Genomic DNA, 27338 nt, shown 5'->3' with positions numbered 1-27338 from the left:
TCACACTTGCATGCAAGGCTTATTCACATCCCCATTCCCCTGATTCCCTCCCCCCATCATCCCTCCCCCCATATGTCTCTCCTCCTCGTCATCACTATCCATGTCTTCCCCCTTTCTCTTGTTGTATCTCTCGTACAGCACCATGAGGACACCCATCACCCATGCCGACACGGTGCCGGCGCTGAAAATGACAAAGCCGATAGCGATGAAGAACAGGTAGTCCCAGTAGCCCAGACCCTGGTGGCAGTCTGCCCTCAGCTGCATGCCCACTTCAGCCAGCCGTTGCCCAGACAGCTCTGGAGGCCCCTGGCACACTGTCTGGCCCTCATCTACAAAGAGGGAGAGAGACAAGAAAGAAAGAGTTAGCCATCTCAAGAGAAGGAGAGAAAAGAGAGATTTAGCTGTCTGACCCTCGTCAGAAGAAAATCCCTCCTTCCCTAGTGCCCCTGGCCAATAGGGGTAACAGTGAGTGCTGTTACCTTCAAGTAGGTTTTGGTTTTGCTAGGGCATTGTGGACAGGGATGGAGGATGCAAATTGCAAGTTCGAATTCAGGGATAGAAAGCTGTTTTAAGCCTATCCCAAACCTTAACGCTTACCTTAACCATTCAGAGTTAATGCATAAACTTAACCACTACGACATTTGAAGTTTGAGTAACATGGATGCACGTCTAATTCTGAAGTGAGAGGGGGGAAATAATAGAGCTTGTTGGACGTAGAAGGGAAAGAGGGGGGGGGGGGGGATAATAGAAATGACCACAATGCAGCACACTCACTCACACAAAGCTGTAATAACCTTAGTGACAAATGATCTGTAGACACTATAGATTTCCTCAGGGTAATGCAGGTCTGGGACACATCTAGGACACACACACACACACACACATTTGACCAGCCTTCATAGAAACACAAGACACAAGACATCTCCAAGGACAGATAGTCTTGTTTTCCTTCTCTTGGCATCTGTTAACAGCTGGCTTCTAATTAAAAAAAGATGAAAATGAGCAGAGACAAATTAAACACCAGTTCTCTCTTGCTCTTTATCTTGTTCTCTCTCTCTCGCTCTTATTCTCTCATCATTAGATTTTTTTTCTGACCTTAAATCAGTGTGTATAATTGACTTCATCCTACTGCTCATCACAACTTAAGGGGCTAAGAGGCTGCTGCCATTGCCACTGTATCTGTCAATCAAACCATTACAGACAATGTTGTATGAGGAGAGAGGAGACCCTACAGACTGGGTCACCTCTGTCAAATCACACCATTACAGACAATGATGTGTGAGGAGAGAGGAGACCCTACAGACTGGGTCACCTCTGTCAAATCAAACCATTACAGACAGTGATGTGTGTTTTGAGAGAGGAGACCCTACAGACTGGATCACCTCTGTCAATTCAAACCATTACAGACAGTGATGTGTGAGGAGAGAGGAGACCCTACAGACTGGGTCACCTCTGTCATTAGCTGATCCTCCCAGAGAAGGGAGGGAGAGAGTGGGAAGGTGTCAGATGAGGAAGACTGGATATGCAGAGAGAACTGGATATGCACTGCCTAATAATTTCATCTCTCTCTCTCAACCCCCCTCCCTCCATCTCTCCTCCCTCCACTATCCCTTTCTCATGTTGAATTGCATTTACAAGACAGATAACTTTTATTTTCTTCTTCCTAGACATTAAAGTGTGTGTGTGTGTGTGTGTGCACATATGCGTGCCTGAGGGCATGTGTCCGTGTGTTCATGTCTGCGTGTGTGTGTGTATGTATGTATGTGTGTGTGTGTGTGTGTGTGTGTGTGCGTGTGTGTGTGTCTGGCTGTGAACGGGGGACTGATGGATTCATACTGTTAATGATGTTAATTAAATTGCACTCCTCTTCCAATAACGACAGAGGTCTTAAGGAGGGGGTGAATGATGGAGAGAGAGAGAGAGCGAGAAAGAGACAGAAAGAGAGACAGAGATAGAGAAAGAGAGATGAACAAATATTAGTCTATGATAGTATGTGCTACCAGCTCTCACAATCTTATGTCAGAATTAGACGTTGATCCATTTTTCTCAAATGTCAAATTTAGAAGCTGTTCCGAATGTCAAATCTCAACGTGTTTAAGGTTAAGTTTAGGCATTAACTCCACATTCTTAAGGTTAGCAGGTCAGATCAGACATGGAGGGTAACCTCAGCTTTCCGTCTGGGCAGAAGGTTTGGGATAGGCTAAAAACAAAAATATAAAAAACAGCTTTGTATTGCTGGATTCAAACTCACAACCTTTGGAATCAGAGGCAGATGCTTATGCCCCCCACCCCCACTTGAGGATAATAGCGCTCACTGTTATCCCTAGTGGCCAGTTTCCATGTCATCTCCCAACGTCCTCAGACATGGACGGACGTTGAATACTGTCTTGTATCACCTTTGACCTGGCTGAGTATGGGAGAGGAGAAGAGAGAGAGACTAACTGTAGAGTTGACCCCCAGCACTAACAGTGTCATATCTGTAGCCCTCGGTAGTCATGTAGCATGTATTATAGTGTAAATCCACAATCAGCTCTTCCATATAAACTGGATATATTTAAATGGTTAATCAAGGACATCTCTCATATCCAACCGAAATGCATCCTATATTCAACAAGGCCATGAGGTTGTAGCTGAGGACAGCTGTCTAATATCTCTGATTGGACAGGTGTGTGTGTGTGTGTGTGTGTGTGTGTGTGTGTGTGTGTGTGTGTGTGTGTGTGTGTGTGTGTGTATGTATGTGTCAGGGACTTGCTCTGAGTTTAATGCAGGTCAGGATCCGACAAAGCAGATCAGACACGGATTGTAACCTAAGCTTTGCCTGTCTGGGCAGAAATAGACTGGCACATGATGACGTTGAGTTAGCTAGGCAACATTATGCAAGTTCTTATTCTGATTAGGCAGGATGTGATTAGTCCTTACCTTGCCCCAGCACACAGACAAATACGAGGTAGACCAACTCAGCTCAGTTGGCCAGGAGCAAGTAGTTGAAGCTCACGGTATGGTTTTGGTCCTTTGTCATTCCGCAACTTGTTATTGATTGTGAACCGATCAGATGATTGACATAATAATGGAACTGTAACATCCATTGCAGGGTTACTTCTTTGGCTGGAGCAAAAACCTGCACTCACACCGGCTCTTTATGGATCTTCCTCTCTCCCTCTCGCTCATCTCATCCCCTTTCTCCTTCTCCCTCCCCTCTCCCATTCTCTATCCCTCTTTCTCTCCATCTCTCTCGCTCTCTCCAGTGTGTATTAGATCACATTGGCTGTCCCTCGCGTCACTCTGTCATAATCTGTGAGGGGCCTTGTCCCGTTGACAACCCATCATCTCTTGCATGCACGCACACGCCTGCTTCAGCCCTAGGGGAGACGGGATTGCTGTGCCCCCTTACCCCCATCCACACATCACATCACATAACAGCCACCACTCAACCGGCCCATCTCATCTTCATTACAAACAGACGCCCCAGAATGGATGGTCCCACTGTCTGTTTCAGGCGATCTCCCTCTGTCTGTTTTTCTTTGTCTCTTCATCTCTCTCTTTCTGTATAGTTCTCTGTCTGTCTGTCTGTCTGTCTGTCTGTCTGTCTGTCTGTCTGTCTGTCTGTCTGTCTGTCTGTCTGTCTGTCTGTCTGTCTGTCTGTCTGTCTTGTCTGTCTGTCTGTCTGTCTGTCTGTCTGTCTGTCTGTCTGTCTGTCTGTCTGTCTGTCTCTCTCTCTCTCTCTCTCTCTCGCTCTCTCTCTCGCTCTCTCTCTCTCTCTCTCTCTAGCTCTCTCTCTAGCTCTCTCTCTAGCTCTCTCTCTAGCTCTCCCTCTAGCTCTCTCTCTAGCTTTCTCTGTCAATCTCTCTCTCTCTCTGTCAATCTCTGCCCACGTAGAGAATGAACCAAACCACTGTGGGTGCTTCACTGTCAGTATCTCTCTTTATAACACAACCATGAGGAGACTGACTTATACAACAGCTCCCACACTGAAGAGGCTTTCAGCTACTCCATACTAGTGCTAAAACACAACATCAGTTAGAGTGACTGTCGGACTCCTCTTCTATCTTCACACCACTGAAAACCACAGCACAGGTTAGAGAGAGAGAGAGAGTCATCTTTCCAGGGCCTCAATTTACTCATACCCTACTGGAAAGCTGTGACAGGACTATACTATTAATCATCATTACCATAGTATGGTTGGATGGCTGACCCTGAGTAGAAGTAGAAGCAGTGTTTATTAGTAACTCACATCCAGACTGGATTGTACACCAATCTACATACATGTTTTATCTATACAATCCAGGAGGAGCCACCTGTCCCCTCAGTCCTGTAGTATCATTATTACAGTAACATGACTCATCTAGCAAACCATAATTAGTTCTGTGAAAGTTTTTAGAACATTCGTTAGGTCTCAGCAAATGTTCTCATAAGACAAAAAGTGTTTAGTGGTGCTGATGTTGCAAGAACATTCCTAGAACCCATTTAATATGTTCTTTAAAGGCTCCCAGAATGTTTTGTTAGGTTGTGGGAACAGTCTGGTGAGAACATTCTGGGGACATCGCAAAGGATACAGTATGTTCCCAAAACACAAAAACTGTCCAGTTGTGCAGATTATTCTATAATGTTTATTTTAGGGTGCAAAAAACATTCACCTGATGTTACAAGAACGTTCCTAGAACACATTTCACTATAACAATATGGAAGAAAATGAAACCTATTCTACAAGATCCAAAATAATTTCCGAAAAACACAACTTTACGGAACAATCATTGGATAGCTTTCAGAATTCACCGCTAAATTGGTCCACATGGAAAACTAAAGGCATAGAAACCATAAATGACTTGGTAACAGGAAGTACATTTATTTCCATGACAGAATTCAAAAGTAATTTTCGACTGACCAATGTTGATAGTCTCAAATATATGCAACTTAAAAGTTCCATATCATGACATTTTGATTTGAAATCTTTTGGACATCAGAGCAACCTTGAGTAAATCCTATTTGAGTCAGAAAAGGATGTTCATATGATGTGGAAGACATAGAAAACCTTGCAGAGAGCATATCCAACTGACAATCTCTTAGAAAAAAACATGAACTATTGGATCAAAGACTTAAAAATAACTGATGTTGGCACAAGATGGAGGGAAAGTTGCAGCATAACTAACGAAATGACAGTTAACGAAAATGTAAGCTTCGTCCAGTATAAACTAATGTATAGAATGTATTATACATCAGACATAATGTAAGGATATACCCGATGGGTTGGATGATCCTCCTCTTCACTCATCTTGAAAAAACCTATATTAAAAACGTGGAAATGAATCAATCTTAACACAATGGAAGAATGATCTATTATTTCAATATTTCAAGTCCTTGTGCTACGGAGAGAAAAGAAATGGTGCCGTTTCAGGCCATGTGGCGGAAAGTGATGTGGGAGCTGGAGATGGGGGTGTGTGCGCTTGTGGGTCTGGGAAGGTGAGATATAGTTGATATTGTCGTTTGTACATATACATACAAACAGTTTTGTATTGTTTATAAAATATTAAATAAAATATATATTTTAAAAATAACACCTGGTCTAAGTTCCTTAAGGTTCCCAGAATATTGAGTTAAGTTATGGGAGTTGTCTGGGATGTTACAGAACATTCCCCCAATGTAGCACAATTTCCAAATAAGTCCGTTTTTATGACATTCATAGCATATTTGCTTTAGGTTAAACACAATATTCCATTGATTTCACGCAATACACATTTTCAGCTGTCCTGGAGATTCACAAGAAATTTCAACAACATTTAGAAAATGTTATATTTACAGTGCATTCGGAAAGTATTCAGAAGTACTGAATAAAGGGTCTGAATACTTATGTAAATAAGGTTAATTATTTTTTATAAATTTGCAAAAATGTCTCAAACACGTTTCGCTTTGTCATTATGGGGCATGGTGTGTAAATCGGTAAGAAAATAATATAATTGAATCAATTTTAGAAGACGGCTGTAACGTAACAAAATGTAGAAAAGGGGACTGGGTCTGAATACTTTCCAAATGCACTTTAAGTTTGACCTAACATTACCACAACATTCTCAGGGGGCCCCTCAGAGGTGCTTGGTATGGCAACTGCAAGGCGCTACAGAGGGTAATGTGTACGGCCCAGTACTTCACTGGGGCGGAGCTCCCTGCCATCAAGGATCTCTATACCAGGCTGTGTCAGAGGAAGGCCCTAAAAATGGTCAGAGACTCCAGCCACCCAAGTCATAGACTGTTCTCTCTGCTACCGCACAGCAAGCGGAACCAATACACAAAGTCTGGAACCAACAGGATCTGAACAGCTTCTACCCCAAGCCATAAGACTGCTAAATAGTTTGTAAAATATACTGAACAAAAATATAAACGCAATATTCAATAATTTCTTCGATTTACTGAGTTGAAGTTCACATGAGGAAATCAGTCAATTAAAATATATTCATTAGGCCCTAATCTGTGGATTTCACATGACTGGAAATACAGTTACGTATCTGTTGGGCCTCAGGATCTTGTCACTGTATTTTTGTGCATTCAAATAACCCCCATAACCCCACTGCCACCATGGGGCACTCTGTTCACAACGCTGACAGCAAACCGCTCGCCCACGATGCCATACACTTTGTCTGAAGTTGTGAGGCCGGTTGGACATACTGACAAATTCTCTAAAATGACATTGGAGTTTATGGTGGATGGATTATTTTGGTGAAGGAGAAATGCTCACGAACAGGGATGTAAAATGTGCACAATATTTTAGAGAAGTAAGATATTTGTGCGTATGGAACATTTCTGGGATCTTTAATTTCAGCTCATGAAACATGGGACCAACATTTTACGTGTGGCGTTTATATTTTTGTCCAATGTTGTTAACCAAATAGCATGCAGAATTTAGACTAACATAAACAAAATAAAAACTTTGTAAAAATGGACTGTTCCACTTTTTTATGCACCCGATATAAACCCTACTTTGAGACGCTTGACGCCCCTGTTCTATTTTTTATGATCTGAAAATCAAAAGTGACCCTAGATCCGCACTCAGAGTCTTGGATACCTTGTAAATATGTGCCCAGAAGAATGCAGCACATAAAGGGATGGTGAATAACCCAGTTAGCAGTATTTCCCTGGTTTAGTCATGTCTAAGGCTAAAACAGAAACAATGAATTCCTGACTGAACATACTGCCATGGCTATATACTGAAAACATAGTAGAGCTTTCCTGGTGGTGCAGAGTATAAAAAACCTGGCTTGAGAACCAGGCCCTGCAGGTTGTCAACACACAGTTGAAGTCAGAAGTTTACATATGTCACGTTCTGACCTTTATTTCCTTTGTTTTGTCATTATTTAGTATGGTCAGGGCGTGAGTTGGGGTGGGCAGTCTATGTTTGTTTTTCTATGATTTGGGGATTTCTATGTTTCGGCCTAGTATGGTTCTCAATCAGAGGCAGGTGTCATTAGTTGTCTCCGATTGAGAATCATCCTTAGGTAGCCTGGGTTTCACTGTGTGTTTGTGGGGGTTTGTTCCTGTCTCTGTGTTTGTTTGCACCAGATGGGGCTGTTTCGGTTTTTCATGTTACGTTTATTGTTTTTGTATTCAGTTGTTCATGTGTACTATTTCTTATTAAAAGAACCATGGACACTTACCACGCTGCATATTGGTCCTCCGATCCTTCTCGCCTCTCCTCTTCGGAGGAAGAGGAGGAAATCCCTTACAACATACACTTAGGTTGGAGTCATTAAAACTTGTTTTTCAACCACTCCACAAATTTCTTGTTAAACTATAGTTTTGGCAAGTCGGTTAGGACATCTACTTTGTGCATGACACAAGTAATTTTTCCAACAATTGTTTACAAACAGATTATTTCACTTATAATTCACTGTATCACAATTCCAGTGGGTCAGACGTTGACATACACCAAGATGACTGGGCTGTAACGGCATTCAGAGGAAGAAGGTGAAGACCAAGGTGCAGCGTGGTACGTGTTCAAATGATTTATTCTGACTGAACACTGCAACAAACACGAAACAGAAAATGAAAAGGGATCGGTGGCGGCTAGTAGGCCGGTGACGACGACCGTTGAGCACCGCCCAAACAGGCAGGGGAGCCAACTTCGGCGGGAGTCGTGACATGGGCCTTTAAACAGCTTGGAAAATTCCAGAAAATTATGTCATGGCTTTAGAAGCTTCTTATAGGCAAATTTACGTAATTTGAGTCAATTGGAGGTGTACCTGTGGATGTATTTCAAGGCCTACCTTCAAACTCAGTGCCTCTTTGCTTGGCATCATGGGAAAATCAAAAGAAATCAGCCAAGACCTCAGATTTTTTTTTGAGATCTCCACAAGTCTGGTTCATCCTTGGGAGCAATTTCCAAACACCTGAAAGTACCACGTTCATCTGTACAAACAATAGTACGCAAGTATAAACACCATGGGACCACGCAGCCGTCATTCCGCTCAGGAAGGAGACGCGTTCTGTCTCCTAGAGATGAACGTGCTTTGGTGCGAAAAAGTGCAAATCAATCCCAGAACAACAGCAAATGATCTTGTGAAGATGCTGGAGGAAACAGGTACAAAAGTATCTATTTCCACAGTAAAACGAGTCCTATATCGACATAACCTGAAAGGCCGCTCAGCAAGGAAGAAGCCACTGCTCCAAAACCGCCATAAAAAAGCCAGGCTACGGTTAACAACTGCACAAAGATTGTACTTTTTGGAGAAATGTCCTCTGGTCTGATGAAATAAAAATAGAACTGTTTGGTCATATTGACCATTGTTATGTTTGGAGGAAAAAGGAGGAGGCTTGCAAGCCAAAGAACAGCATCCCAACCGTGAAGCATATTAGGGGTGTATTCCAATTTGCTTTACCGAGCTAAACATTTGCATGCTGAGAATATTGTGGTATTAGTAGGTAAAACGTCAATAACACTTTAGAAATGTTCTTTAAATGTCCTGAGGACCTCTAAGAGAAGGTAAAATGTATATTGCGTGAACATCAATGGAATCTTATGTTAAACATAAAACAAATATGCTATGAACGTCATCAAAACATTGGGCAACATTGTGGGAATGTTCAGTGCAACCTTTATGAATATCACAAGAATATTCTTGCAACAACCAAGACAACTCCCATAACTTAATGAAATGTTCTGGGAACTTTTAAAGAACTTAGACCAGGTGTTCTGTCAACATTCTTACAACATTAAGGTAATGTCCTATGTAACATAATTTAAGCATTGTATTAATGTTAACACAACTGAGCATATTTTGTGTTTTGGGAACCTCTCTCTTGTAATGCACCCACAACCTAATTAAATGTTCTGAGAACCTTTGAACTCAGTTCTGTCAATATTCTTGCAACATCGAAGGAATGTTTTGTGCACCCTGATACAAACATTATCTGTACGTCAGCACAATCTCCTGTCATATCCCAACAATATTCCCACAACCTAAAGAAATGTTTTATGAACTTTTATGAACTGAAACATTTCTTCAGTGAACGTTCTTATAACAAAGGTGAATGCTTTTTGCACCCTAAAATTAACATTGTATGATCATCCGCACAACTGAACAGTTTTTGTGTTTTGGACACATATCTTTTGCGATGTCCCCACAATGTTCCCAGCAGACTGTTCCCACAACCTAATGAAACATTCTGGGAGCCTTTAAAGAACAGACGAAATGTGTTCTGGGAATGTTCTTGTAACATCAGGTCAATGTTTTTTGCACCCAAAAGTAGATATTGTTTTAAAATATATACCATACCAGTCAAAAGTTTAAGAACAGCTACTCTCTCATCTTCTTTCATTATTTTTTAAATATTTTCTACATTGTAGAATAATAGTGAAGACATCAAAACTATGAAATAACACATATGAAATCATGTAGTAACCAAAAAAGTGCCTTGATGACAGCTTTGCACACTCTTGGCATTCTCTCAACCAGCTTCATGAGGTAATTAAATCAAATCCAATTTTATTTGTCACATACACATGGTTAGCAGATGTTAATGCGAGTGTAGCGAAATGCTTGTGCTTCTAGTTCGGACAATGCAGTAATAACCAACGAGTAATCTAACCTAACAATTCCACAACTACTACCTTATACACACAAGTGTAAAGGGATAAAGAATATGTACATAAAGATATATGAATGAGTGATGGTACAGAACGGCATAGGCAAGATGCAGTAGATGGTATCGAGTACAGTATATACATATGAGATGAGTAATGTAGGGTATGTAAACATAAAAGTGGCATAGTTTCAAGTGGCTAGTAATACATGTATTACATAAAGATGGCAAGATGCAGTAGATGATAGAGTACAGTATATACATATACATATGAGATGAGTAATGTAGGGTATGTAAACATTATATTAAGTGGCATTGTTTAAAGTGGCTAGTGATACATTTTTTACATCAATTTCCATTATTAAAGTGAGCTGGAGTTAAGTCAATATGTTGGCAGCAGCCACTCAATGTTAGTGGTGGCTGTTTAACAGTCTGATGGCCTTGAGATAGAAGCTGTTTTTCAGTCTCTTGATCCCTGCTTTGATGCACCTTTACTGACCTCGCCTTCTGGATGATAGCGGGGTGAACAGGCAGTGGCTCTGGTGGTTGTTGTCCTTGATGATCTTTATGGCCTTCCTGTGATATCGGGTGGTGTAGGTGTCCTGGAGGGCAGGTCGTTTTCCCCCGGTGATGCGCTGTGCAGACCTCACTACCTAGACTCAATTTTATTTATTTATCCGTTATTTTACCAGGCAAGTTGACTGAGAACACGTTCTCATTTGCAGCAACGACCTGGGGAATAGTTACAGGGGAGAGGAGGGGGATGAATGAGCCAATTGTAAACTGGGGATCATTAGGTGACCGTGATGGTTTGAGGGCCAGATTGGGAATTTAGCCAGGACACTGGGGTTAACACCCCTACTCTTACGATAAGTGCCATGAGATCTTTAATGACCTCAGAGAGTCAGGACACCCGTTTAACGTCCCATCCGAAAGACGGCACCCTACACAGGGCAGTGTCCCCAATTACTGCCCTGGGGCATTGGGATATTTTTTAGACCAAAGGGAAGAGTGCCTCCTACTGGCTCTCCAACACCACTTCGAGCAGCATCTGGTCTCCCATCCAGGAACTGACCAGGACCAACATTATTTGACCCTTCTTTTTCAAGACCTCTGCAATCCGCCCTGGCATGCTGTCAATTAACTTCTGGGCCACATCCTGACTGATGGCAGCCCATTCTTGCATATTCAATGCTAGGAGTTTGTGGGTTTTTGTTTGTCCACCCGCCTTTTGAGGATTGACCACAAGTTCCCAATGGGATTAAGGTCTGGGGAGATTCCTGGCCATGGACCCAAAATATCGATGTTTTGTTCCTTGAGCCACTTAGTTATCACTTTTGCCTTATGGCAAGGTGATCCATCATGCTGGAAAAGGCATTGTACGTCACCAAACTGTTCCTGGATGGTTGGGAGAAGTTGCTCTCTGAAAATGTGTTGGTACCATTCTATATTCATCGTTGTGTTCTTTGTCAAAATTGTGAGTGAGCCCACTCCCTTGGCTGAGAAGCAACCCCACACATGAATGGTCTCAGGATGCTTTACTGTTGGCATGACATAGGACTGATGGTAGCGCTCACCTTGTCTTCTCCGGACAAGCTTTTTCCCAGGTGCCCCAAACAATCGGAAAGGGGATTCATCAGAGAAAATGTCTTTACCCCAGTCCTCAGCAGTCCAATCCCTGTACCTTTTGCAGAATATCAGTCTGTCCCTGATGTTGTTCCTGGAGAGAAGTGGCTTCTTTGCTTCCCTTCTTGACACCAGGCCATCCTCCAAAATTCTTCGCCTTCACTGTGCGTGCAGATGCACTCACACCTGCCTGCTGCCATTCCTGAGCAAGCTCTGTACTGGTGGTGCCCTGATCCTGCAGCTGAATCAACTTTAGGAGACGGTCCTGGCGCTTGCTGAACTTTATTTGACGCCCTGAAGCCTTCTTCACAACAATTGAACTGCTCTCCTTGAAGTTCTTGATGATCCGATAAATGGTTGATTTAGGTACAATCTTACTGGCAGCAATATCCTTGCCTGTGAAGCCCTTTTTGTGCAAAGCAATGATGACGGCACGTGTTTCCTTGCAGGTAACCATGGATGACAGAGGACGAACAATGATTCCAAGCACTACCCACCTTTTGAAGCTTCCAGTCTGTTATTTGAACTCAATCAGCTTGACAGAGTGATCTCCAGCCTTGTCCTCATCAACACTCACACCTGAGTTAACGAGAGAATCACTGACATGATGTCAGCTGGTCCTTTTGTGGCAGGGTTGAAATGCAGTGGAACTTTGCAATTAATTGCAATTCATCTGATCACTCTTCATAACATTCTGGAGTATATGCAAATTGCCCTCATACAAACTGGGGCAGCACACTTTGTGAAAATTAATATTTGTCATTCTCAAAACTTTTGGCCACGACTGTACATGGCCCAGTACATCACCGGGGCCAAGCTTCCTGCCATCCAGGACCTCTAAATCAGGCGGTGTCAGAGGAAGGCCCTTAAAATTGTCAAAGCCTCCAGCCACCCTAGTCATAGACTGTTCTCTCTGCTACCGCATGGCAAGCGGTACCGGAGCACCAAGTCTTGGTCCAAGAGGCTTCTTAACAGCTTCTACCCCCAAGCCATAAGACTCCTGAACAGCTAATCAAATGGCTACCCAGACTATTTGCATTGCCCCCCCCCCCTTCTACGCTGCTGCTACTCTCTGTGATTATCTATGCATAGTCACTTTAATAACTCTACCTACATGTACATATTACCTCGACACCGGTGCCCCCGCACATTGACTCCGTTCCGGTACCCCTGTTTATAGCCCTGCTATTGTTATTTGCTGCTGCTCTTTAATTATTTGTTATTCTTCTCTTACTTTTTTGTAGATATTTTCTTAAAACTGCATTGTTGGTCTTCACCTGTTGTATTCGGCGCAAACTTTTGACTGGTAGTGTATATATATTTTTTATTAAAAAATGTTTAGGCCTTTTTTCCCCCAGTTTAGTGATATCCAAACTCACCCATAACTCGGACAGTGCTGGGCCAATTGTGAGTCGCTCGGTCACGGCTGGCTGCAACACAGCCCGGGATCAAACCCGGATCTGTAGTGATGCCCCAAGCACTGCAGTGCCTTAGACCACTGCGTCACTTGGGAGGCAGAAACATTGTTTAAATTCCCCTGTTTAGTGGACCTGCGTGGTTCTGGTACTGGTTCCGGATGACATTTTCGCTTATAAATTGACCTGTGGACACCTCAGATTTAAATGGCTTGCATTAAGCGATAGCCCTGGTTCCCATTGACACAGTAGTATATTTGCTGAGCCTGTGTGATGTAGGATGTGAAATCTGAAACTACCTGAAGCTGGGTTGTCCCTCCGACCATTTCATTTGTTCTTCCAACTGTCCAACTCCTGGCTGAACCCTAAGTCACGGCCACTGACAAAACACATGCCTGCAATCCTTACATTGTAGCGCAGCAGGAGAGAGTGGTGTCATCACGGTAGCACATTCAGAGATCAATTTATAGACATTCATGTAAAATAATTTATAGATGTCACATCTGCTCCTGCCACGCCCTCTAGTGCTCATCTGGTGTCTCCTTGACCTGCCGCCACTCCCCCAGTGCTCTCTCCCTCTGTGTGTGTGTGTGATTGTGTGGGCGGAGACAGGTGTGCTGTAGTCAGAGCAGATCCCAACCAGCTGCAACCTGTTCCATAATCAAGACCAATACAAATACTCAGTCCTGCCACTTCCACACTGCCAGATCGTAATCTCTGCTCAGTCAGTCCATGTTTCTAGAAACTGAACAAGTTCTACAGACATATGACTAACAGAAATGGAATAATGTGTCCCTGAACAAAGGGGGGTCAAAATCAAAAGTAACAGTCAGCGTCTAGTGTGGCCACCAGCTGCATTAAGCACTGCAGTGCATCTCCTCCTCATGGACTGCACCAGATTTGCTGTGAGATGTTACCCCACTCTTCCACCAAGGCACCTGCAAGTTCCCGGACATTTCTGGGGGGGAATGGCCCTAGCCCTCACCCTCCGATCCAACAGGTCCCAGACGTGCTCAATGGGATTGAGATCTGGGCTCTTCGCTGGCCATGGCAGAACACTGACATTTCTGTCTTGCAGGAAATCATGCACAGAATTAGCAGTATAGCTGGTTGCATTGTCATGCTGGAGGGTCATGTCAGGATGAGCATGCAGGAAGGGTACCACCTGAGGGAGGACTCTCCACCTAGATCCTTCTCCAGAGTACAGACCTCGGTGTAACGCTCATTCCTTCGACGATAAACGCGAATCCGACCATCACCCCTGGTGAGACAAAACCGCAACTCGTCAGTGAAGAGCACTTTTTGCCAGTCCTGTCTGGTCCAGCGATGGTGGGTTTGTGCCCATAGGTGACGCTGTTGCCGGTGATGTGGTGAGGACCTGCCTTACAACTGGCCTACAAGCCCTCAGTCCAGCCTCTCTCAGCCTATTGCGGACAGTCTGAGCACTGACGGAGGGATTGTGCGTTCATAGTTTAACTAAGGCAGTTGTTGTTGCCATCCTGTACCTGTCCCGCAAATGTCATGTTGGGATGTACCGATCCTGTGCAGGTGTTGTTACATGTGGTCTGCCACTGCGAGACCACATGTCCTGTATCCCCGTGGCGCTGTCTTAGGCATCTCACAGTACGGACATTGCAATTTATTGCCCTGGCCACCTCTGCAGTCCTCATGCCTCCTTGCAGCATGTCTAAGGCACGTTCACGCAGATGAGCAGGGACCCTGGGCATCTTTCTTTTGGTGTTTTTCAGAGTCAGTAGAAAGGCCTCTTTTTAGTGTCCTATGTTTTCATAACTGTGACCTTAATTGACTACCGTCTGTAAGCTGTTAGTGTCTTAACGACTGTTCCACATATGCATGTCCATTAATTGTTTATGGTTCATGGAACAAGCATGGAAAACAGTGTTTAAACCCTTTACAATGAAGATCTGTGAAGATGTTTGGATTTTTACAAATTATTTTTGAAAGACAGGGTCCTGAAAAAGGGACGTAAGGAAGGTGAAATCTTATAGTTAGTCATTTTATAATTTGAATAACTTGAATATACAATATTTAGAAAGCATTTAAGTAATTTCATACAGTTTTGTTGACTAGGAAATACATCATAAAACATATTTCTCCTGGGTACTTTGTGTCCTGAAAAGTGACTACACCTCAGCAATTTTTTTATTTTTTACCAGAAAGGTGAGATTGTAACCTTCCTTTTAGCATTACTAGTTATTGTTTATGACCCTCTCATGATAAATAATTACTTTTGGGGATTATGTAGATTACATGTAGTTACATACATTAAAGGAGGAGAAGACATCCTGGACTTGGGGGGAAATTATGGCTGGAGACGAAAGCCTTCCGTGGAAGCAGACGCAGGGAGAGAAGAGAGGACAGCGACGACGCCGGGGTTCGCGGCCACAGAGTAAGCCCAAAAGACAGCCCAAATTCTTTTTTGGGGGGGGGGGACATGGGGTGGTCGGCGGAGCCAGAGACCGTCAGGGAGTCGAAGGAGGAACTCGACGAAAGATTCCGGAGAGAGGTGGTGGCGATGAGAGTGCTGCAGAGCGGGCGTGCTGAGGAGCGTGACACCAGTCCGGTGTCATCTGCACCGGTTTCACGCATCTGGCCTCCAGTGCGCCTCCCCAGTCCGGTACCTCCTGTGTTTCCTCCACGTACACACCCTGAAGTGTGTGTCACCGTTCCGGTACAATTTGTGCCAGCCCTACGCACCAGGTCTCCAGTGCGCCTCACCGTGCGAGCCCCCCATGTGCCCCACCCCAAAGTGTCATCATTCCGGCACCATCTGTGCCAGCTCTACGCACCAGGTCTACAGTGCAGCTCCTAAGCCCAGTACGTCCTGTGCCTCTTCCTCGCACTCTCCCTGAAGTGAGTGTCCCCAGTCCGGTACGTCCTGTGCCTGCTCCTCGCACTCTCCCTGAAGAGCGTGTCCCCAGTCCGGTACGTCCTGTGCCTGCTCCTCGCACTCTCCCTCAAGTGCACCTTCCCAGTCAGGTACGTCCTGTGCCTCCTCCCCGCAGGCTTCCTGCGACAATCTCCAGTCCAGAGCTTCCAGCGACGGTTCCCAGTCCAGAGATTCCGGTGACGGTTCCCAGTCCAGAGCTTCCGGTGACGGTTCCCAGTCCAGAGCTTCCGGTGACGGTTCCCAGTCCAGAGCTTCCGGTGACGGTTCCCAGTCCAGAGCTTCTGGCGACAGTTCCCAGTCCAGATCTTCCGGCGACGGTTCCCAGTCCGTAGCTTCCGGTGTCTGGAACCTCCAACAACGTTTCCCGGTCCGGAACCTCACGAGACGGTCCAAGATCCGGAACCTCCAGCGACGGTCAACAGTCTGGAACATCCCTCAACGAGGGATGGCAGGAGCTCTGCTCTGCGCCAATGCACAGTCCGAGCATGGCGTCCAGTCCAGCTCCGGGGCAGGAGCCTTCCTCTGCGCCAATGTCCAGTCCAAACACGGTGTCCAGTCCAGCTCCGGGGCAGGAGCCTTCCTCTGCGCCGATGTCCAGTCCAAACACGGTGTCCAGTCCAGCTCCATGGCAGGAGCCTTCCTCTAAGCCGATGTCCAGGCCAGGGCGGTGTCCAGTCCCGCTCCATGGCAGGAGCCTTCCTCGGCATCTAGGTCCAGTCCAGGCACAGTGTTCAGCCTGGGTCCATGGCTGAATCTGCAGGATGAGCGGGTTCTTCGGCCCGCACCAGAGCCGCCCCCGATGCTGGCGGATCCGCGGGATGAGCGGATTCTTGGTCCCGCACCTACCCTCCCCTTTGGTTTCACCTTTGGGGAGGGGGGGGGGTATTGTCACGTCCTGACCATAGAGATTCCTTATTTTCTATGGTGGAGTAGGTCAGGGCGTGACTGGGGAGTTAGTCTAGTTTATTATTTCTATGTGGGGTTCTAGTTTTGTTTTTTTATGTTAGTGATTTTGTATGATTCCCAATTAGAGGCAGCTGGTAATTGTTGTCTCTAATTGGGGATCATATTTTGGTAGCCTTTTTTCCACCTGTGGGTTGTGGGATATTATTTTGAGTTAGTGTATGTAGCATCTCTGTAGTCACGGTTCGTTGTTTGTTTCTTGTTTTGTTTATTAGTTTCACTTTAATAAATTATGTGGAACTGTAATCACGCTGTGCCTTGGTCCTTCTCTACAAACGATCGTGACAGAATGTTCTGCACTGGATGTTACAGTTGTGGACAACATTTTTGTGACTGTTAGGAGAACATTCCGAGGATATTTCATTTAAAACATCAAAAAGATGGGATGGGGTGTTATCATTCTAATGTTAGGGTTTTATCTATCTAGAACTTAATGGGAATTGTAGCTAATGTTCTTGGAATGTTTGCTGGAATGGCTATTATTACTATTAACCCCTGAACAGTCACTGTCATGCTATACTGGCCCTGTGAAGTGTACCACTTTCAAATGACCAGTCAAATCTAATTTTATTTGTCAAATGCGCCGACTATAACCTTAGTGAAATGCTTACTCACAAGCCCTTAACCACCAATGCAGTTAAGAAAAATACACAAAAAAAACAAGACTTGAAGTAACAAATAATTAAAGAGCAGCAATAAAATAACAATAGCGAGGCTATATACTGGGGGAACCGGTACAGAGTCAATGCGCGGGGGCACCGGTTTGTCGAGGTACTTGAGGTAGTATGTACATGTGGGTAGAGTTATTAAAGTGACTTATGCATAGATAATAACAGAGTAGCAACAGAATAAAAGGGGGGGGGGGGGCAATGCAAATAGTCTGGGTATCCATTTGATTAGATGTTCAGGAGTCTTATGGCTTGGGGGTAGAAGCTGTTAAGAAGCCTTTTGGTCCCAGACTTGGTGCTCCGGTACCGCTTGCAGTGCGGTAGCAGAGAGAACAGTCTATGACTAGGGTGGCTGGAGTCTTTGACACCAGTTAGGGCCTTCCTCTGACACCGTCTGGAATAGAGGTCCTGGATAGCAGGAAGCTTGGTCCCAGTGATGTACTGGGCCATACACACTACCCTCTGTAGTGTCTTGCGGTCGGATGCCGAGCAGTTGCCATTACAGGCAGTGATGCAACATCAGGATGCTCTCAATGGTGCAGCTGTAGAAACTTTTGAGGATCTGATTTGGTCCCAGGGCTGTGTGTGTGTGTGTGTGTGTGTGTGTGTGTGTGTGTGTGTGTGTGTGTGTGTGTGTGTGTGTGTGTGTGTGTGTGTGTGTGTGTGTGTGTGTGCGTGCGTGCATGAATATGTGCGTGCAAGCGTGTGTTTGCATGTGTGTGTGTCCAGGGAGCAGGTCAGTAAATAGTAGGAGAAATAAGAGCAGTGCTGATCTTTGTTTTCTATTTCCCTGGGTTGATACCTTGCTGCTGACCTCCATCTGAGAGTGGCTCGTGTTCAGTGCAACAGACAGTCTGTGTTGAACTGGTAATGAGGTCATATTGTTTGAATTTTGGAGCAATAATTCATCTTCAAAACATAGCAAACAAGGTTATTATCCAAAAGCAGTGATGCACACACTCACACCCGCATGCACGCTCTCTCTCCCCCGCCACCCCCTCCCTCCCTAATCTAGGGTAAAGTAGTCATTAACATGCTTGTTAAATTAACTCCTGGCTCCACAGTACAGAGCAGCAGCAGCAGCAGCAATAACTGGACTAATAGGGAGAGATGCATAAGGTTACATAACATGACCCTGAATAAACCTACAAGCTGAAGTCCCATACTAATACTACAGGCTCAATAATGCTTGGCTCAATACATAATAGGAAAATAACAAGACTGATCACCTCTCATACTGTTGCAGATTACCTTGATCCCTGACCTCTGACCCCCAACCTGAAGTCTGACCCCAAGTTAATTAACAAAAGTTAAAGTCACAACCAGCATGTCGTGGTCTACTGGTGAGTTAGAAGGGTAATTGGTTCTGTTGAGGTCTAAGTACTGTCATCACTGGACTGTCTGACCATAAATGTTAGAGTGGGTTGGTGCTGATTGCTGTTGAGAACAATAACCTCGAATAGCCTACTGCTTTAGTACCAGCACCTCTTATGAAATACAATTGAATGTCAGTGTGCCACCTTTTTCCAGTTCTGACGGCCGGTTTGGAACCTGGGACATCTGAGTATAGTAGCAGACTACAGTATGCTAAAAGCTAAATGGGTGTGTATGCTGCAGAGTAGAGTAATGTCAATACTGCTGAGTCTACACTGAAGCAGCTATGACTCAGGATCACACTCACACACTCACACACACGTTTTAGCAGTTTTAGATGGTTAACCATGATCTCCTTCCATTACTGTGTGTGTGACCTTGACAGAGTGAGCAGTGCCAGTCGTAGCGGTTCGGTTGGACTAGACCAACCGAACGGACATTCACTGAGGAGTAAAACCAAAGAGCCTCTATGTGTGGACAGACACACTCATCATACAAATAAGCAAGCAAGCTAGTAACACACACACAAACACTAACATACAAGCATAAATCATGTTTGTGGGCACACACACAGTACGCACACATTGGCTTGAACACCTAGAGCTGCTGTGTGATAGCAGAGCTGGGCTGCACTGTGCCAAATCACCAGCTGCATTCTAGACAAATTATTACACACAGCAGAGCTAAATACAAGACCATTTACATTTCACTGGAGTGCTGGAAAAATGACGTTCCTGAAACATAATCACTGACACTCTCTCCCTCATCTGTCCCATATCAGAGAAAGCAGCAATGAAGTCAGATAACAGAGATAACAGAGTAAGTCCCACCACTTCATAACATTCTCAAGTACCCCACACACACACACACACACACACACACACACACACACACACACGTCATCATCAAGGAGGGGAGAGAGAGAGAGCTGATATGGGTTGTGACGTATTAACCTGGAAGGCAGACTCCTGCTCCGACTGTAAACACAGCTATTTATAACACCCCAATTATGACTGTGTGTGTGTGTGTGTGCGCCATGTGTGTGTGTGTGTGTGTGTGTGTACATATGGTAATCCTATGGAGGAGGAGGATTCTACTTTTATCTTTCTGTTTTTAATCTTTCCTCCCAACCTCATCGATGCAGAACAAATTTCTTAGAATTATGGATGGATGTATGTGAGTAGCTGTACTGTGTGCTCGTGCATGAATGCTTGTTTGTGTGTGTTTGTGTACTACTGCATGTGTGTGAGAGAGCCACTGATGTGGTTATGCTCTTGATTGCTTATTCTGAGAAAAGGCCCTTTTGCCCTCCAAACAAATGTCATGTAGCTGAACTGAAGTAAGAAGACAGCTCTTCTTTTAGCAAAATGGCTAAAAACAACATTTCTGTCAACCCCAGTTGTTGAATCAGACTGGTGCTCACCAGTAGCAACTCTTATAGAATACCGGCTGTAAAACATGATTAAAATATTATTTAAATGAGTACCGGCCACTTTTTCATTCCACTTCAAGAACTTCTATTGTTTGGTAAAAAAAAAAATCATCATCTCTTTAGATGTATGAAGAAAGACAGCTATATCTGGCAGAGAGAGAGGTTGACTAAGAATAGTTGACCTTTCTTCATCACATCAACTAGGCTGAATAATTCCTTAACGCACGCAAGCACGCACACACGCCGACACAAGCACACCGTCACACTCTCTACTCTCCACTATGGTATTAATCAGATCACCTTCATTTCAATGCCTCATCCTTCCTGCCATCCTTTCACGGTGATCCCTCCTTCCTCCGTTGAAGAATGATGAGAAAGTGAAGGTCAGATAGCAACAGCTCTCTTACTCTCCCTCCCTTGTTTGTTCTCTCGATCTGTTTTCAATTTCTGTCTCATCTCTATATCTGTCTATCATTTTCTATTTCATTGGTCATCTCTCTCACTCTCTCTCACACAAACCCATGCCTCTGTGTTATACACTTGTGTTACACAGTTAACCTTCGACCCTGCCCTGCTTTTAGAATGTTAGAGCAAACACACACAATAATGCCATATACAACACACATAGCACCGGTGCATCATTCTTGAAGAAAATCATGATATAAATCTGTCAGTTTCAGCTAGAGATATCTGTCTGAATCCACTGCATCCGCCAGTGTCGCACTTCCGCATCTGCGGTGAAAGGTGACAGAGTTAGAGCGGTGTTTGTAAGACCACGAGACACCCCCCAAAATCGGTCTTCTCACAAAAACGTCTGAACGGTTTGACCTACAACTATTATGACCACTGTATGTAAAGGGGAGACACTGTGTTCTCCGTTTTGCTCTACGACCCCCACAAGTGTCACGAGACTCGTCTGAAAGTAACCAGTATCGGTTATAAAAAACGAATGGAACTATTAAGTATTAAGATAGTTTGTGCCTACCCCAAAAAAGGGGTTAAATATGTGTAAAAATAAATATATACACAGTCAAAAGTAAAAAACGAAGAGATCTGCCGTTACAGACATGCCTACTCACTCAAGGGTTTTTCTTTATTTGACATATTTTCTACATTGTAGAATAACATTGAAGACCTCAAAACTATGAAACAACACATATGGAATCATGTAGTAACCAAAAAAGTGTTAAACAAATCAAAATATATTTATATCTGAGATTCTTCAAAGTAGCCACCCTGTGCCTTGATGACAGCTTTGCACACTATTGGCATTCTCTCAACCAGCTTGTTAGAAGTTCATTTGTGGAATTGCTTTCCTTCTTAATGCGTTTGAGCCAATCAGTTGTGTTGTGACAAGGTAGGGGTGGTATACAGAATATAGCCCTATTTGGTAAAAGACCAAGTCCATATTATGGCAAGAACAGCTCAAATAAGCAAAGACAAGCGACAGTCTATCATTACTTTAAGACATGAAGATCAGTCAATACGGAACATTTGAAGAACTTTGAAAGTTTCTTCAAGTGCAGTTGCAAAAACCATCAAGAGCTATGATGAAACTGGCGCTCATGAGGACCACCGCAGGAAAGGAAGACCCAGAGTTACCTCTGCTGCAGAGGATAAGTTCATTAGAGTTACCAGCCTCAGAAATTGCAGCGAAATAAATGCTTCACAGAGTTCAAGTAACAGACCAATCTCAGCATCAACTGTTCAGAGGGGACTGCATGAATCAGGACTGTGTGGTTCCCACCGTGAAGCATGGAGGAGGTGGTGTGATGGTGCGGGTGTGCTTTGCTGGTGACACTGTCTGTGATTTATTTAGAATTCAAGGCACACTTAACTAGCATGGCTACCACAGCATTCTGCAGTGATACACCATCCCATCTGGTTTGGGCTTAGTGGGACTATCATTTGTTTTTCCAACAGGACAATGATCCAACACACCTCCAGGCTGTGTAAGGGATATTTGACCAAGAAGGAGAGTGATGGAGTGCTGCATCAGATGACCTGGCCTCCACAATCACCCGACCTCAACCCAATTGAGATGGTTTGGGATGCGTTGGAACGCAGAGTGAAGGAAAAGCAGGCAACAAGTGCTCAGCATATGTGGGAACTCCTTCAAGACTGTTGGAAAAGCATTCTAGGTGAAGCTGGTTGAGAGAATGCCAAGAGTGTGCGAAACTGTCATATGTACAATACCGTTCGAAAGTTTGGGGTCACTTAGAAATGTCCTTGTTTTTGAAAGAAAATCTATTTTTTTGTTCAATAAAATAACATAAACATTTCCTGAGTTGTTTCATATCTCCAAGATTTAGGACAGACGCTTAAAAACCTTTTTTCTTATGATTTATTTTTTAACTGTCCCTTTTGCCATTAATGAATGTGTCAGTTGTACAACTGAATGCATTCAACACAAATGTGTCTTCCGTATTTAAAACAACCCCTCCGAATCAGAGCGGTGCGAAGGGCTGCCTTAATCGACATCCACGTCTTCAGCGCCCGGGGAACAGTGGGTTATCTGCCTTGCTCAGGGGCAGTACAACAGATATTTACCTTGTCAGCTCGGGGATTCGATCTAGCAACCTTTCAGTTACTGGCCCAACGCTCCTACCCGCCAGGCTACCTGCATGTATTCAATGCGTTTCTATGGGCTTTAGTAGTAAAGACCAAAATCTATATTTTTTTTTTATACCTAAAAGGGTCCTAAAATTCCAAACCAATTAGCTAAATTATCCATAGTATGACCATCTTAAACAATTCCACTTCAGCTTTGCAACCAACGTCTTAGACTCTAAAGAAATAAAATATTGAACAATGCAGGGAATCCAAAGATTGTTCCATCTGGTTAATAATGTATGTAGTTGTTCAAGGTATCATTGACTGCTGATCATAATGAATGGATTTACGGTCTCTCTCTGTCCCCATCGGCACTCTGTGAATTTGTTGGCTGGTTGTGTCAATACATGTTAACACAGACACAAGTGACACATTCTTTACACACACGCAGTGGGGTAAAGTAAGTAAAAATACTTTCAAGTACTGCTTAAGTCATTTTTTGGGGGATCTGTACTTTACTTTACTATTTATATTGTTGACTACTTTTACTTCACTACATTCCTAAAGAAAATAATGTACTTTTCACATTTGAGCCAAATTGAGCCGTCTGATTTGCTTATTATAAGGAATATGAAATTATTTATACTTTTACTTTTGATACTAAAGTATATTTTTGCAGTTACATTTACTTTCTATATATACTTAAGTATATTTAAAACCAAATACTTTTAGAATTTTCCTCAAGTAGTTTTTTTCTGGGTGACTCACATTAACTTGAGTAATTTTCTATTAATTAAGGTATCTTTACTTTTACTCAAGTATGACAATTGGGTACTTTTTCCACCAAAGAACAGACATGCGGGCACTTGCACGCTCACACACACTAAATAAAGTTTGTTGGGGAGCCTTCTCCTTTCAGCAAGTGTAACACGAGTCTATCCCTGTACGGCCAATCCGCAACGTGAACCCTCGTTCACAAAAACACAACATACACCCCAAGCAGCTTGCTAACCATGTTCTTGGTTGGCCGAGGCTTCTCAGGGAAGGTGACGTCACTGTATAATTGGCTAGCTACTTCACATCTGCTATGCTAGCGTGATGAATCCCTTTCATAGCATACAGTAGTGAGATAAGGGGGAGGAGAGGGGAAGGGACAAATTCTGAATGGGCTCTGACTAATCGTGCTAGAAGATGGGGAGCCCAGGTGGAACACACACGCACGCACGGATGCACGCACACACACACACACACACTCACAGGACAAGCTAAAGATACCGGGAATCTCTTTACATTACACTCTCAGCCCTGCAGTCATAACATGAGACATCTTAAACAACGAAGACACACAGTCGCATACACCAACCGCTAACAAACACACACACACACCCTCTTGTCCTGACCCCATTCCCTCTCCCCGACTGTCACTCTGGTTAGTGTACATGGATATGGCTGCAATATCAATAGACATCCATGTAATCCCATACTACGGGAGAGAGAGAAGGGAGAGATGCTTCATCTCAACATTACTGTACATAAAAACAATATCTCATCCCTTCTTTCTCTGCATGGTGTCTGGTCAGGTTCAAAGTACCAGTAACTCCCTGTAACCAGGACCTGATGCAGCTGCGTGGAGGGTGAATGGTCAAAGAAGAACGACGAGAGAGGAGGAGTGATGAGAGATGTGGGGGGGAGAACCAATGGCACAGATACAGATAGAGAGTTGCGCTGACACTGATAGTGGACTTAGTCAGTACCTCTACCCTGGCCTCTCAGGCTTGAACCTGGAACACCGACAAGCCCCTGTACCAAAATGCTCAACGCTCTTCATGAAGGCTACATTCTCACATAGTAAATGAATGGTGGGATGCTCCACTGCTCTGTGTGCCAGTAATTAGACTACTATCCTCCAGTGAGTAGGGCTATTATACATGTTCTATTCTCTTTAGTAGACCTAAATCAGTAGGATCCTATTCTGAGAGGAGGCTAACTGACAGGAGAAGCGATGATGTCGTTGTAGGCCTCCTCTCAGTCCTGCTCTCTTGGCAAAGATAGTGTGGAAATTCAATAGACATTGAGGATGAAAACGTCTGCATATCTGCAGAGTTTTGGGAGAGTCATTGGTGTGATGTGAACGACAGGTGCGAGGGAGCGAGGGAAAGACTGGGGAGGAGAGGGAGAGAGGAGAGGGTGTAAGAAATAGAGAGAGGAGAGTGAGGGAGCGAGAGAGGGAGGGAGAGAGGAAAGAGAGGAGGGAGAGAGGGAGGGAGTGACAGAGTAAAGTGGGAGAGGGAGTGAGAGAGGGAGAGAGAGAGAGAGAGAGAGAGAGAGGAAAGAGAGGAGGGAGAGAGGAGAGAGAGAGGGAGGGAGTGACAGAGTAAAGTGGGAGAGTGAACGAGTGAGAGTCTGTGTATGGGGTGTGGAAGTCCTCTGATCATTGCGACTTCCAATCCAATCCCTGTGCTCCTGTGATGTTACTCACCCTGGCTCAGGCTCTAGCTCTGACTCTGTGTGTGTGTGTGTTGTGAAAACAGTGCTGGCGTCCCTGAGTGGGCTGTCAGTCAGGGACTATTGACTGAGCGCCCACCATCAAATTAGCTAAATGAGTTGATGTGACGATAAGCAGTGATAAGACCTTGGAGCATCTCTGGCTCTACGTCCCAGCAGACGACAACTGCCTGTTTACTCGCCAGAATGGTACAACAACAAAACACACAGTGCAGGTCAACAGTCTAAGCTATAGGTCTAATAACTATCCATCTACACCACCTGAGTGTTAGGACTGCACTTTCTCTGAACATCTGTCAAGCTAGACATTTATTGCAGCTGAATTAAAGACAGTGGGCAAATAAAGTGACATTTATAGGAGCACATGAGCAAGACACTGGCACAGGTCACCCATATTCTATAAACAAACAGAACCACTTAAATCCCCAAACTTGAATCCTGCTTTCTGTACAGTGGTTCACATGCTCGCACACACAAAGTCCCCCTGACCTCTCCATCCCCAATCTCACCTTGGAACTTGAACCCTTCTATTTGGACCCAGAGGCAGAGGTCCTCCGTCTCGCAGTCACACCTCCAGGGGTTTCCACTGAGCCCCATGGAGCGCAGAGAGGGCAGGGCAATCAGAGAGCTGATGTTCAGCGTCGTCAGGTTGTTCCTGCTCACATCCAGCACCTGCAGAGCCATGTTCTCTGAGAACGCATCCGGGTGGATCTCACTTAGCCCCGGGTTGTCTGTTAGCCGTAGCATCACAAGGCTAGACAACGGTCCAAACGTCCGGTCCTCGATCTGGGTCAGTGTATTGAAGGACAGGTCAAGGTAGGCCAGCTTCCGGAGATTCCCGAAGGTGGACTCTGAGATCTCCATCAGGGTGTTGTTGCTGACGTCCAGGTATACTAGATCAGACAGGTAGTTGAGTTGCAATGCTGGAAGTTCTCCGATGCGGTTGTTGGAGATGATGAGTTGGCGGGTAGCTAGAGGGAGGTCGTTGGGGAAGAGGGTGAGCTCCTGCCCGGCACACTGGACCACCAGCTGGTCGTCACACACACACCTGTCAGGGCAGCCTGCTGTAAGAGCCGGGGAAGGGGCCACCCCCATCACGAAGATAAAGAGAAAGAGTAGCCGGAGAGAGTGAGCGCTTGGAGCGGGTAGGAGACGCATGATGAAGCAGCCCAGGGCGTCATGAACTCGGGCTGAGTAGGACCAGGAGGACACCCCAGGACCAGCGCTCCCCTCCGGGCATCCTGCATGGGGCTGCGGGACTGGGGGTGCGGCTAGACGGCTACTCTGGAGGACCGAGTCTGGTTGCGGCTTCTGCTGCTGTCTGGAGGATTGGATAGTGGTTATATCCAGACTCTCTTTCTTCCCCTCTCGCTCCAAATGGATAACGGTCTCTAGCTCACTCACACGCACGTCCACAAGACGCCCGTGTTAATTACGAAGGTGACCCTACTGACGGACGGGCTGGTCGGGTGGTGAGAATCGCTGAGACTTATCAGGTTCTCCTGAAAGGAGAGTAGAGAGAGAAGAGAAATATTTGATAAAAGAGAGTCTGTCACTCTTTTTTGTTATTGCCTCGGTATGTATTCATTTTAAGTTAGTTGTCTGCGGCAGAATGCATTGTTCGTTTATAGTTTCCAAACTGCTGGATGGTGAAATTATAGGAAGTGATTCCTGCGCTTCCTACTAAAGAGAGTGGTGTGTAATACTACCTGTTTTAATGGATTTGTAATAGTTCAATAATCACCGTCTGTTCTGCGATGTCACTTGCTAATCCGTTATTCCGGAGCGCGAATGGAAGTGCGTTCATCCCTCATTTGCCTGCTCCG

At 44.6% G+C, this 27338-nt stretch overlaps 1 protein-coding gene across 1 annotated transcript; it reads right to left on the bottom strand.

Annotated features, from left to right (window-relative positions):
• Positions 1-27338, bottom strand: LOC115108742 (leucine-rich repeat-containing protein 52-like). Its single transcript, XM_029633361.2, has 2 exons — positions 26022-27338; positions 1-329 (listed from the first exon to the last, which is right to left on the bottom strand). The coding sequence occupies exons 1-2, from the start codon at positions 26668-26670 to the stop codon at positions 1-3; spliced, it is 978 nt and encodes a 325-aa protein (XP_029489221.2). The 5' UTR covers positions 26671-27338.

Source organism: Oncorhynchus nerka, linkage group LG24 (assembly GCF_034236695.1).
Source record: "Oncorhynchus nerka isolate Pitt River linkage group LG24, Oner_Uvic_2.0, whole genome shotgun sequence".
Classification (NCBI taxonomy): Eukaryota; Metazoa; Chordata; class Actinopteri; order Salmoniformes; family Salmonidae; genus Oncorhynchus; species Oncorhynchus nerka.
Note: the sequence above shows the minus strand (reverse complement) of the source record. Positions and strands in the feature narration are given on the sequence as shown.